We start from the raw sequence: 13,527 nt of genomic DNA on the forward strand, positions 1-13,527 counted from the left end.
TTATGCCTATCTGTATAGGCAATTAAACTGGTGACCTAGGAGTAAATCACTTGGGCAAAGTAGTTCAGACTGAAGCCTCTCAGATTTCCTTTATATTTGAATCAGGGGAATTTATTTTATGCCTACATTTCCTCTCATGTCCTGGGCTGAATAACCCCTCCAACATGTGCAATTCAAAGCTTTCTGAACATTGATTTCAGGTGTGTGCTGGATGAATTGTCCTGGTGTAGCCCAGGACCACTGGACGACTTCTAGGGCAGATCTTCTGGATTTGTTGTCTCAGAAAGGAATCTGGTTATGAACAGAACTGCTTTCAGAACTGAACTGGCCTGTGGTAAATGCAGATTGCTGGGATTTGCTTCAGATCCCCACTGCTGCTCTGAATCAGAGAACTAACACAGATGTGGTTATGTCCTCTTCTGTAACGTGGTTTATAGTCCTTTTTCCCAGGATGATCCAAGAGTATTTGATCTATTGCCTTCTGTTTTAGAGGTCCAAGACTCTGCCAGCACACTTTAGCTTCTCTGTTTCTTTCTCAGCACACAGTAAAACATAATATCACACAGGTAAAATAAGAAGGTGTTAGTAAAAGACTCTAAAATATGAAAGTTCAATATAGGAGTTGGGAGTTATGAGGTCTCTGCTAACAGTGCAGAAATATTATGGGTCTTTCTAGAGTGTCAGATGTTTGTCTTGTCTTGGCACATTGTCATTTTTACATGTGGATTGGTACATGCAAACCAGAATTAGTGAGATGTCATACTTCTGTTATATCAGTGTTATGTGTAAATAATGACTGGTTTTTGTATCAAGTAAACATTTTTAGCAATAACTCTGGAAAGTTGTGGGGTGTTTTTTTTTGTTGTTGTTTTTTTTTAAGAGAACCCTCAATTGTTATTTCAATAACCTTTTATCTACTGATGGTATCTTCATGTTTTGCTCTTTTTGAAGCTCACGTGGAAAATGAAGAACAGTATACACAAGCACTGGAGAAGTTTGGTGGCAACTGTGTTTGCAGGGATGACCCAGATTTGGGAACAGCATTTTTAAAATTTTCTGTGTTTACAAAGGAATTAACTGCACTCTTCAAAAATTTGGTAAGAATTACTTAAGAAAAACATGGAATTTTAAAGCCAAAGGCTATATTTTGGAATTATAACAGCTCTTCATATTGAAGATAATTTGTGTTTTAGCAACCACTGTTCTTAAAAAATTCTCAGCTTATGAAAATATCTCATGTCCTAGGCTTTCCCCTTGCAGAAGTCAAAACTCTACCCAAACCAAAGAAACCAGAAAAGAAACCACCACAAAACAAAACCGGAACAAACTATTCCAAAACTTCTCACAATTAAAAGCTTTCCACAATAAAGTTGTTATAACATGTATTATAAAACACACGTCCGAATTAGCTTTAAAATTGTGAAACCAGCAAAACCCAAGTTGATTTACTGTGTGATCATGATGTTTTACTTTACTTTTTCCTACTTTCCATTTGTATTTGTAAGGGGAGATTTTAGTCACTGGAAGAGAGTGTTTTTGCTTCTCAGGGAAATGAGTCAGGGAAACAAAATCAAGCAAAATGCTAAAACAATGGTAGCCTCCATTGGGGACCAATCCTGCAGTTGAAGCTAGTAAGTCTTAAAAGCCTCTTTGGTGAGCCAAATGGGATGGAGCCAAATGGAAAAATGGAATTTTAAATTATAAATGGAGAATTTTCAGCTTTAATTTCACATTAATCAGAGGGTACAAAAAGGGCAGATTCTGATTACATCCTATGAGCTAGAGCTTTCCCTTATCTTAAGTACTGAATTTACTTGAATTCACAGAACTCTTATACCAGGGGCTAGGAAGGGGAAATGACCCAGATTCCCAGGAGCATTTAAAAGTCGGTGTTTGCTGAAATCAGTGGCATGGAGACACATCAAATGCTTTTGTGAGTCTAGACCAAATGTCTGTAGTTTGCAGCCAGCTGGTCATAATCACTTCTTTGGGGAATTTTTCCAGCTGATGGGATTTAGGGCAGTTCCATTCACTCTCTGATGCTGTCCTCTCTTTTTACCCGATCATGATATTGATGAATACAGCCACAAATATATTTATCAACAATGAAATGTATTTTGTATTGATTATATAGATTTGAACTTCTCTGGATGTGCAAATATTACCTGAGATTATGTGTCAGAAGAGGCATCCTGATTCAGTGTGAGTCAGTTATCCCAAGTCTCTCATACAGAGACAGGCAGCTCCTATGGAAAGGAAAATGGAATGGGTCTTCTAATTGATACCTTCTGTTGACTAAAACTCTCCCTTTCTATCATATATTAATTCCAGTATGATGAATTCATTAGGCTAATGGATCCGGAAAATGTGATGTTTATGTGGTTTTAAAAAGCAATCTACTAAAAGCTACACCCCCTCCCCAGAAAAATCTTTTAATGTCTTACATTTCAAGAATACTTCTGAAAGCTAGAAGGTGTTGCATTTTACCAAAAATCCTAGCTATTTGTTCTCTGAAAACCAGAAACTGCTATATTTGGAAAATGTTTCTGACAAGAAGAACTTTTCTTCCGCACTTTGGAATGGAAAAATGCCAAAATAAATATCTATGGGAAGTTGGGATGCATGTTTTTGTTACCTTTTGTTATCTACCTAAGTGTTTTTTGTGTCCTCTTCAAGAAATATTTGTAGTTCTTTTTGCTGTGCACTGGTGGGGCTTTTTTTTTAGTAGCAGCTATGGCCTTTTGCTTCAGTTTGTGTGTATAAGAGGATATGTCATAAGAGAGTAGCTAAGTCTGTAGGTTTTCTCAGTTTATGGTTCTTATTTTCTCTGTTTTTGAAGGGAAGAGTAATTTTGCATAGTCATGAATGTAATTTTTTTTTTCATATTACAATAGCATAGGCACCTTCTCTCTTTAATACTGTCTGGTGAAGAGCAGGTCTCTCTAAAGTTCTGCTCCTTTCTAACACACCTCATATTGTTGAGGTTTGAAGCTTTTTGTTTTTTCCTGACTAGCAAAGGAAACCTAATGGTCCTTGAATTTGGTGTCTCAATAGGAAAGTAAGTTTCCTCCAGAAAGAAATACATATGAAAAAAAGATGTGAACTTCATTATTGCTTGCAAATGCCATATTTATGAAAAAGAAATCTACAATAATGAAAAATTATAGCTTTATATAGCTTTGCCTATTAAAAGTTAATGCCACTAGAATAAATTTTTTGTAAACGGTCACTTTGAAAATCTGTTCATAAATTCAGTGTTTGAAGTTTAGTTTTCTAGAAGATTAAAATAGTATTGACCAGTATAAAAAGTTCTGTAAGTAATTGGAAATAATTTGGGGTGTATTTTGTTAGTCATAGCCATATGTGCATTCTCACAATGAGGTGACGTATCTAACTCTGAATGCTTCAACATACTGACTTTAAAAACATGCCTCTCCTCTGGTGTTTCCTTGTAGCACTCCACGGGTTTTGGTTGTAAATATTTTCATCAAAAATGTAGCCAGGGCCATGCAACCTGCTGCTATGGAAAAAACATTCTGAAAGGTACTCTCTTTAAATAGCCCTATCTCTGGAGTATCACAGGGTGCTGAATATCCACAGAAGATTTTAACTGAAGTGGATGGGGAATGTGGAAAGAAGTGAGAGGACATGTTCAGACTGGAACAGATGCCAAAGCTATTAACACTGGCAAAGCTTTAGGGCTACTGTCAAGTTTTGCTTTGTCATATATTTTACTTTAGTTTCTAGAAGCTGATGTGTTCTGTCAGCTCTTGGCCTGGGTGGCATTTAGAGCTGTAGCTCCAAAGTGCCTCTGCACAAAGATTTTCCTTAAGCTTGTCCTTAATAAGGCAGAGGAAAGGCATTATAAAGTTGTGCTTTGACTGGAGTTTCAGGTGCTTGTTTTCCCTAATAATTTTAAAAGTTTCCCCAAAGACTTTGAAGTTTTTATGGCCTTATCAAGGCTTCAGTGTTTTAAAGTATTTCAATAACAGCTGAAGTGGTTTTGTTTTCAGTCCTAAAACCTGTGTACTATTCAAGTTAAAGTTTAGGTCTTGAAGTTTTTATAAGTTTGCTATGCTGCTTTTATATGAGCACTCTCAAGTAGTGCATAAAATTCAAAAACACCCCACCCCAACCTTTGTAGTTTTTCTTCACTTTTGAAGTGATTTATAAATGCATCTTCAAGATATGAATTGATATTTACTGTCTACAAGATCCTTGTAACCACTCATTTTAGCCATTCTGCCCAGTCTGCATTATTTGGATCACTTTGTGATATATATTATGCAATTAATTTCTCTTGCCAAAGCTCTGATATCAACATTTTTTTTTTCAACTTCTGTTTTTTAAGAAGATTGAGCAATCAGTTTGTCTTTTTGGTAGTGAAAGATTTGAAAATACTAGAGGCCATTTTCAGAGGTAACATACTACATTTTCTGGCAAGTACAGTATTGCTTGGTGATGACAACCCTGTTACTAATTCCTAATAGAATTGGACCACCCACTAGAGCAGGGGGAGCTCCCAGGTAGGTTAGGTCAGTATGGCACTTACTTGTAGTGTTAAGTACTCTGTCTTCTTAAGTATAGTGCCAAATGATAAAGGTGTGGGTCTTAATATGAAAAATGCTAGGACAAGGAGAGGCTCAGTGCAATATGTTTGCATTTAAATATTTTCTCCTTTAAATCCAATAAATTGCTGTACTGAGAAGTAAACTCTAGTTGTGCATTTTTGTTAGCACTCCTTGAAAATGGGTTTGATCTATGAAGATGAAGTAGCTGTTTAACAGATACAATTTTCTGTATTTATTGTTGTTATACATATTCTTGTCCTTTCTTTTTCATTTATGTAAGTTTAAAGCTGATGAAACAGGCTGGATTGAGAGGAGTAGACCGGTATTTCCACTCCGTGGAATGTAGCTGGGAGTAAGAGATTCTATTTTCTATTAATAATTCTTGGATTTTTAGTCAGAAAAAATGGAAGAACAGCAATGATATTTTTCTGACCATATGCTCTTGCTTTACTTACTTTTTAAATGTAAGAAGAAAGAAGATTTGCTTAACTGTAAAAGGTAACAGCAAAACTGAAGGAATTATCTTTTCTGTATTATATAACAAACTTAAAAAAATTATTTCAAGTTTTTGAAAAAGTTTATTTCAGAATTTCCTTTGTTTAGACCAAGTTTTAAAAAACAATGTTTGATGCCTGAACCTTCACAAACATAATTTTGTTTAGAAGGACTCACTTAAGTCCATGAAAAAACTCTACAGGTGTCCATATTTGAGACTGGAGTATTATATATGGAGCTTAATGATTTAAGTTGTGAGCCTTCTGTTTTTCACCAGTACACTTGGGGAAAACTTGGCTAACAGTGAGAATTAAAAAATAAATAGTACTGTTTGATTTATGCTTGTAGAGATATAAACCAAGATGTAATAATTCCTCCTTAGCAGACTGGGTTCAGCTCCTGGAATCAAATCTTTATTTTTTTGCCGAAGGGCAAACTTTGATCCAACTGGTGGAAATTCAGAGAACAGTAATAAGATATTATTAGGGCTTCAATAGGTAGGTTTATGAAGAAAATTTAGAAGAATTTTAAATGTATGGTTTGCTTCATAGATAACTCTGATTGTAGAGGAGGAAAATAATAAATAGCATGTAAATGGGATCTCACTCCGAAAATATTAGGTGAAGAGTCCCAGAGAAAGTGATAGTAGCCTACTACTTAAGTCTTTCAACCTAGGTTAGAAAATGTGCACTCTGGAGTTCTCCACTGGCAAGGAAGAAGGGGAAGAATAACCACAAGTCTCTTCCTTCCTTTGCTTTTGCAACTCTTCATGGTGTGCTTTTCCGATTTCCCATTAAAAACTTCCGAATAGAGAAGTTCCCAGTTTGTAGTTTGCGTATTTGCGGTAACAATGGAGCTGATTCGAAGTAGTCCATGGTGGCAACACGTGGTTTCTTATGTGAAGACATTTTTCTGTGCAGCTGTGCCAGCAGCTCCATGTGGACACTTAGTGGTGCCCAGCTCCTGTTGTGCTGGAGTTGTTTTCCCTGTGGCATAATGGGGGGTGGGTGATGGCCCAGCTCAGCCACACCTGTGCTGCAGGGGAAGGGGGGTGAGGACAGAGGAAGGGCAGCACGGTGTCCTTGCGTGTGAGGGGAAGGCACAGTGCAAAGATGAAAGTTTGTGCCACCAGTCTTTGTTACACCTTTTTCTGAAGTCTTGGGGGTAGATGCTAAACATTAAAGTTCAGACAAACAGTGTCTCATTTGTAGTGGATGTTCTGATTTCCACTTTCTCCTGGCTGTGTTGATTGGCCTTGTCCTACTAATGCTCATGTGACTAGAAAAATTATTGGAAACTATTAAATCCAATAGTACTTGCCATAAAAAAAAGAAAATAACTTAAGCAGTGATTTGTCAGCGGGCACGACTGCCATCTCCTGCCCACAGGCAAGCTCATTGATGGTTGAGGAGCTCACAGCCAAGTACAGGGACTGCATCTTCAGTTTAGTAATGGCAATGGGAGACATATCATACTGCTCAACTGCCTGAATTTTAGTTTCAACTGAAAAAGTTTCAAGTTCTTCATGTAAAGTAGAGTATTTAACTTCTGAAGTGTACTGAAAAGGCCTTTTTTTCCCTTTTTGCTTGGATTTAGCTAACAAAACCTACAGAAGTACTGTGGGCACCCGTATCCAAAGCTCTTATGGAAAAGAGCTTTAAAGTAATCAGGAGAGCTAGCAAACAGCGAATTTAAATGTTTAACCATAGGCCCTTAAACCACTTGAACATCTTTCCCCTTTACAAATGCTGGCTTGCTTGTTGCCTCTACCAGCACTTCTGGCTGCTATGTGTTTTGTTTATATGTTCTCTCCTCTGCCATTTCTTCTTCTCTGAGCTTTCTCCAGCTTATGAAGCTTTAATTTTTCTACCCTGTCATCGTGTTGGAAACTGTCAGAGGAAAACTGAAAGTGCTAAAGCAGCAATGTTGGAAGTGGAAACGAGGTCAACTATTTTTTTTCTTTCTTTTTTTTAAAACATATGGAATTTGCTAGTGTTTCTCTGAGATGGAATGAATTTAATTTCTGTGAAGCTTTCTTGCACCTTTGTGTAATATTTTTTTTTTAAAGCATATTTTAAAACATAAAGTAATCAAGATGTAGAGGCCATTGCATATGTTCTAGCTCCTTGTACTCTGCACACAGAATAGGAGCTGCAGCATATTAGTGCTTTTCTGCATGCCAAAAATGGGTCTATATTTTTAGATAGTTCAGCTTATGCTTCTCAAGGAAGAAGGGAAAAACATCTAAGATCTTTTATCTGTATATTGCTTGCTGACTTACAAATATCAGGGAGTATGATTCATCTAACTAGGTTAATAATGACAAGTTCATGCATTATGTATGTTTACTTTTGTTACAAATAGGATAGGAGCCTAGGGAATACAATAGACTGATAGTAATGTACAGGTAATAGCACACAGAAGGAATTAATTTGAATAGGCAAACATTCTCTAAACTTTTAAAATTAATGTAGAGTTTTTGTCCTGCTGTTTTTTGGGGGTTTTTTTAAGTTTCTTTGGACTCCAACACTCATGGTGTGAAATTCTAGCAAATATCCATAACTATTTCAGAGTCTGATTGATGTTTACACATGATTATGTTTGGGATAATACTTTGGATGGCCTTTTTTTAGTGACTGAAAGAAAAATCAGTTGTCTTGACTCTGCTGTTGAGAAATGCTTTGTTCTTTTTTCCTGTCTACTGAATTTGAAGAATAATTAAATAGAGGCTATGAAAGTATTGTTCCATAAGTTAGACATTTGACTACATCATACTCATAAAATAGGATAACAAAGCAGAAAACTTCGTATGGGATGATATCTTGAAAGAGACCTCTTCTCTTTTCCACCTGAATAACCATTCTGGATGTGCACTTGCAACTTGTAGAAGTTTTGGGGTTTTTTTACATAGATGTTGTGCAGTTGAAACCTTTGCACTTATCTCCTGTATCTGCCACACATAATTTTATTACCTTTGGGAATGGTTGTGTTGATGTGTGAATGTGGTAGTACTGCTGAGGACTTAGGAGGTGGATGGTTTCCACATGTTGCTCATTCAGTTTTTACAGGAAGTACTCAAAAAAACCAACCCCAACACAGAGATGAAATTTAACTGGTTGACTCTGAAGGGCTGTGGTTGGGTCTTGCAGCTTGTTGGGGAGGAGAAGAAGTAGGGTAGAGGAGAGGAAATGTGATTTGTGTTAGGAGTTCAAAAGACCAGATTTTCTGTACTTTTTAGCTTTCCCATGCAGAGACAATCTGTGTAACCTTTAAAACTGATGAAGGTTCTCTTTGACTGGTGGCTGAAATTTCAAGCAAATGCGGTAAGGTAGCTTCTTTGAGGAGGAGAGGTGAGGACAGTGGGGCTTTGCTTGTTTGTTTTAACAACAGCTGTTACATATCGCAGAGTCTGTTCTAGTAAGGCCAACAAGTAACTACAGGGTGATATTACTTTGTACTTTTCAATTTTGGGGAGACTGAAACATCCATAGTTGGAAATATTTTTTTCCTTGAAATTTTAGTATTCTTTCGTTTCTGGATGGGTTACACTAAAGAGGACTTTGATGTCCCTGACATTATTCCTGAAGAAATAAAAGCATTTCTTCCTACACGATGCAAAGTTCTTTCTGTAATGAAATCCATCTTCATGTAGGGATTTCAGAGCTTCTTTAAAAAAATCACAGAACAGCTTAAAATGCCAAAAAAAGAGGAGACTCCTCCAAGGGCAACTTTCAGTGAACTGCTGAAAAAGCCATTCTGATTTTTTTCTCATCATGTTATTCTAAATTATTCTGGTTTTTGCTCCTCAGAGCAACCCATCCTTCTGAATAATTACAGTTTAAACTCTCTGCCTAGACATTATGGTCCATACCTTGAATGTTTTCCCTGAATCATAAAGGAGTGGACATAGAGTCTTTTCCTAGCTGTTTTACTCCTACAGTCTTTCTTTGTTCATTTTTCTTATTAAAATACTGTGTTATTAAAATATATGTGCTTACCAAAAACCATGACTGTTTTACTATTGTCTTCATTTGAAGTAATTTTCATGGTCTTGAAGTACTTATTTTCTCTTTAATTACATACTAAAGACCTCTTAAAATTCTTATTTCAAAGTTTGCATGAGATAAATAAGGCAGATGTATTGCTTTTTAAAAACAAATGGAAAATATTGGAATGGTGGCTATTTTACAGGCCAGCATTCTTTGTCTTTATAACTTCTGTCAGAATAAGATGCCATGTATTGGGAGAGTAGCAGATATGTTTTATAGAATAGGTCAGAATTATAGGCACTGAATTATCACTGCTAAAAATTGTATAAAATTTTTTATATAATTTAAATGAGGAAATAAGGCAAGGTAAAAATCAGTGGTCTTATTTTGCAGACACTGTTGGAAAAGATATTTATAATCAGCACTAATTCTGGAGGTTTCCTGCTGGCTTGGGTTATAGTATTTCCAGAGTGAGTTTAATTAACTCTTGTGTTCATCTCTGATTACTGGCTGTGCTGATAAACATCTCCATAAGGCAGGAATAGGAAAATAATATGTAAGATTTCCTGGTGAAACTTTGTGAAATGTGTGTGTTAAGACATTTTATGTTCTGTGTCTAAATATAGTAACTGATTTGGTGTAATTTTCTTGTTACAGATTCAGAATATGAACAACATAATCACTTTTCCATTGGACAGTTTGCTGAAGGGAGACCTGAAAGGAGTAAAAGGGGTATGTCCTATTTATATAAAGAATTGTTGTTGGTACAATAAATACATTTAGCAAGCGTATTAATATTTTTTGTTGGAAGGCATAGGATACTCGAGTAATGTATTAGCTCAATAAACATGACTGTGGAGATTTTGTTTGTTTTCTGGGGTTTTTTTGTGAGTCAAGTCATCCCTGCTGTTTGTGGATTCACATACCACATGTTATTGACTGTGTATACAAAACGTTTGAGGAGCTTTAAAAGTAGGCCTGAGATACAGAAGATAAGCAGGGAAAGAGGTGCAAGATTTAGATACCTACTTAGTTGAGTAAAGAGTAGTACTATATTTTAAAGGATTATTAGCATTCTATCATTTAGCATTCTAGACTTACCTGGAACTATTAAGAAACACACATTAGCCTGTGTGAGCATAGGATTTTTCTTAAAGAAGCTGAAATCTATTTGTTTATGCCCTAAGGACATTTCCTATTTGAAATATCGGCAGCTTCAGGACTCAAACGATGATATGTTTGGGATAAATTCCAGAGCCTATGGAGAGCAAACTTACTTGGTTTATGCTTTGTTTACTAGTGAGCAAGCAGGAAGCGACTGGCAGCTATTGTTCTAGGACATGGAAGGAAGGAGAAAAATATGTACATAGACTAAAAATGGTTTCTATAAATTACTGGAGGATAGATGATTTAGTAAGATAGACTTACTTTCTTTGTATTGTTTGCTTACCACATTTCACTTGTGCTGTCTATGTCAGAATAAATACATTTATTGCAATACAGTGTTTCCCCATTTCCTTGAGAATATAATCAAATTCTGCTTCAGTTAGTTTAATAGTTGTCTCAGTAACTAACTAACATGTAAGAATTAGTTCCTAATCTGTAGTTGCAAAGTTTTTCCAGTGTCTGACATTTAACATTTTTTGTATCTGTCTGTTCTCTTGAACTTAAATGTCATTTCTTGTGTTTTTAGACATCAGTGAAATAACTTTACAACTAGTTAAGATCATTTTATCCAAATTACCTTATTTAGAGGAAAGAAGATAAAGAAATTTAGAACACAAGTAATTCAGAATTCTCATGGAATTAGTTATGCTGAGTCATAAGGTGTATACTGCTCTCATTAAGTCACTGGAAAATTGATTTTTTAAACTTTAGTGTTATGAATCAAGTTCTTAGCTAAAACTATACTGCAGCCTCAGGACAGGGACTTCTTTCCAGTAGAGCCAGAGATAGAATGATGAGAAAGTAGTTACTTTCATTAATTGCATATTGTGGTCTTGGGATAACATGTTGTTACACCTTTTCAGGAGTAAAACAGAGCTATAAAAATCATAGTAAAAAACACCCTAGAGATGCTTTTAAAAACATGGGTGTATTAATTATCTTTACAAGATTGGTTTTCCTACATGCAAGATTGCTTTTGCACAACCCTTGGGTTCAGGAAAGAGTGGAGTTTTGCTAGACAAGTGCAAGTGGCCAAGGTGTGTCTTCATCGTAAGAGCCACAGTATTTTTCATGTAAATAGCTGGCTGTTACTTTTTCTCTTTTCTTGACAGGACCTGAAAAAACCCTTTGATAAAGCTTGGAAGGACTATGAAACTAAAGTGTATGTATCTTTTAAACTTCTATTTAAGAGGGAAATATAACTGAAATTGGTAGAGGTTGTTACCTAATGCTGAGGTTGGATGCTCTCAGCAGCATGTACTCAGTACATGGTGCAGTATGTACTAGAAGTGGATGTGCACCTATCTGAGGCTTGTAAGTTGTGTCTTACGTTGTGGATCTAACTCAATTTGGCATAAGCCACTTGTTTGAAGTTATCAGATACACTGTATAAACAGCTATAAAATAAGTTTATAAAAACCAGAATTTTATATCCAGCTAAATAAACTGAATGAGTCAACAAAGTTCAACACCTAATATCAAACACAATTGATTCTGGTTCCTAGTAAATCTGAAGTGGTTCAGTGCCCTACATCAGGGACAGTTGTTTCCAGGGTTGGCCAGGTCAATTGTATCAGTACAGCCGACAGTCTCCTAAGTAGAATTTTGTAGTGAGTTTTATTCCACATTCAGTATTACCTGGATTATGACTATCTGTTTTGTGTCACATGTCCAGTATCTTTGTTCTTCTGAAATAATGCTGCCTTGAATCAGACCATCTCTGATGATACAGGTCCAGAAGAGTCATGTATGATGACACTGTTTAACATAAAAAACTTGCAGATCCACAGCCAATTAGACTGACTGAAAATCTAACATCATTTGTGTATTTTTTTTAATTCCATGAAGTTATAATGATTCTCTGGTGCCCACTTAGCTAGTCTGTGTGAAGTCTTCAGAAATTATTCCTGTAGCCGGTTTACCCACAGAAGCGACCACTTTGCTAAATTTCATTATTCCTTTTGTGAATAACAATGTGAATGGTCTAGTTATTGCTTTCTAGCATTAAATTGTAAGGAAAGCCTGTGTGGCTTTCAGTTTTTGAAAGTGCCTAGCTATAGCTGGATTTTCATAAAAAGACATTTTGAAATACTGAGATAAACCTCTGGTCTGTCACTCTAAATCCATAGAAGATTGTGGTGGCTCCAGTGTTTTGTGTTCCTGACACTGGTGAGCAGTCTCATTTGGTGCCATACCAATTATTGACCACTGAAGTAATCAAGATCTCTAATCATTGCCCATGTTGATCAGTAGTTGATCTCTGAGGACAGGCTTTAAAGAATAGTCCTATAATTTAGTCTGCTGTTTTCTAGCACTGCTTGATTGGTAAATCTAAAAGCTTGTTTACGTATGTGTGACTATTCATTCTGACATCCCACAAAGTTTATGTGCAGAATTTAGAATAAATTTGTGCACTGCTGGGACATACACCAAGAGTGATGTTACTACTGGAGCAAGACCTAGAGTGCTTTTAGGATTTCTGATCTAATATTCACTAGGAGGAGTGTGTTGAAGTGATGTAAAGATTTGTACTTGATCATCAGTTTGCTCAGAGCTGGCATTTCCGAGTCAGATATGCCAGAAATATTTTCAGTTGTTACTTAATTTAATTAATTACTTGAGAAGCAAAAATATCCCCTTAGAAAATGTATTTGTATATGTAGAGATTTTCATTTGAGGTTAGGGACATGTTGGAAATGTTCTGTGTGCTGTGTCATTCAGGACCTGAAAACATGATGCTGATGATGTGTTTTCTGTCTGTGGGATTGAATCCATTGCTTTCAACTGGCAGTCCTTTAGAAAACCTGTTTTATGACTTTGCTTTCAAGTAAGACACTTGGGTTTTGATCTGAAAAGGATTCCTTTTTTCCACTTGCAGTTATCTCTACTTTCTGCACGATTTTTTAACAAATGAAGCAGACCCCCTTGACAATGCTCATTTCTAAGCCATTTATGTGTCAGGTTATTCAACATGAAAAAGTTGAAGGTAGCACATATTCATCAGAAAATTCTTTCAGATCCATGAACCATTTTTTTGGTATTTCTAAGTGGTGGGCTGGTACAATTACTGAGTGCTCTATTATTATTATTATTTTTTTTTTTTTTTTTAAAGTGGTTAGATGAAAGCTCCACATCAATATTTGGAAGTTTTAAGCTCTTAGTCCAGCCTGTTGGACTCCTTGACTTTGGTCAAGACCAAAGGCTTGATGCTCAGGATAGGGAGCCTGGGAATTCTGTGTACAAGATAATTCTTTAAAACAATGGGCTGCTCTTTTTTTTTCCTTTTTATAGGCTGTTCTACAACA

The 13,527-nt window shown here is 36.0% G+C and overlaps 1 protein-coding gene across 4 annotated transcripts in view; it reads left to right on the forward strand.

The window, feature by feature from the left end:
* ASAP2 (ArfGAP with SH3 domain, ankyrin repeat and PH domain 2) overlaps nt 1-13,527 on the forward strand; it is an 85,618-nt gene that overhangs the window by 21,977 nt on the left and 50,114 nt on the right. For all 4 annotated transcript variants that reach the window (XM_040059438.2, XM_058419909.1, XM_040059440.2 and 1 more), the window contains exons 3-5: nt 952-1,097; nt 9,713-9,787; nt 11,335-11,384. In XM_040059438.2, coding sequence (XP_039915372.1) covers nt 952-1,097; nt 9,713-9,787; nt 11,335-11,384 — 271 coding nt within the window. The remainder of the gene's footprint in view (nt 1-951; nt 1,098-9,712; nt 9,788-11,334; nt 11,385-13,527) is intronic.

Source organism: Hirundo rustica, chromosome 3 (assembly GCF_015227805.2).
Source record: "Hirundo rustica isolate bHirRus1 chromosome 3, bHirRus1.pri.v3, whole genome shotgun sequence".
Taxonomy (NCBI): Eukaryota; Metazoa; Chordata; class Aves; order Passeriformes; family Hirundinidae; genus Hirundo; species Hirundo rustica.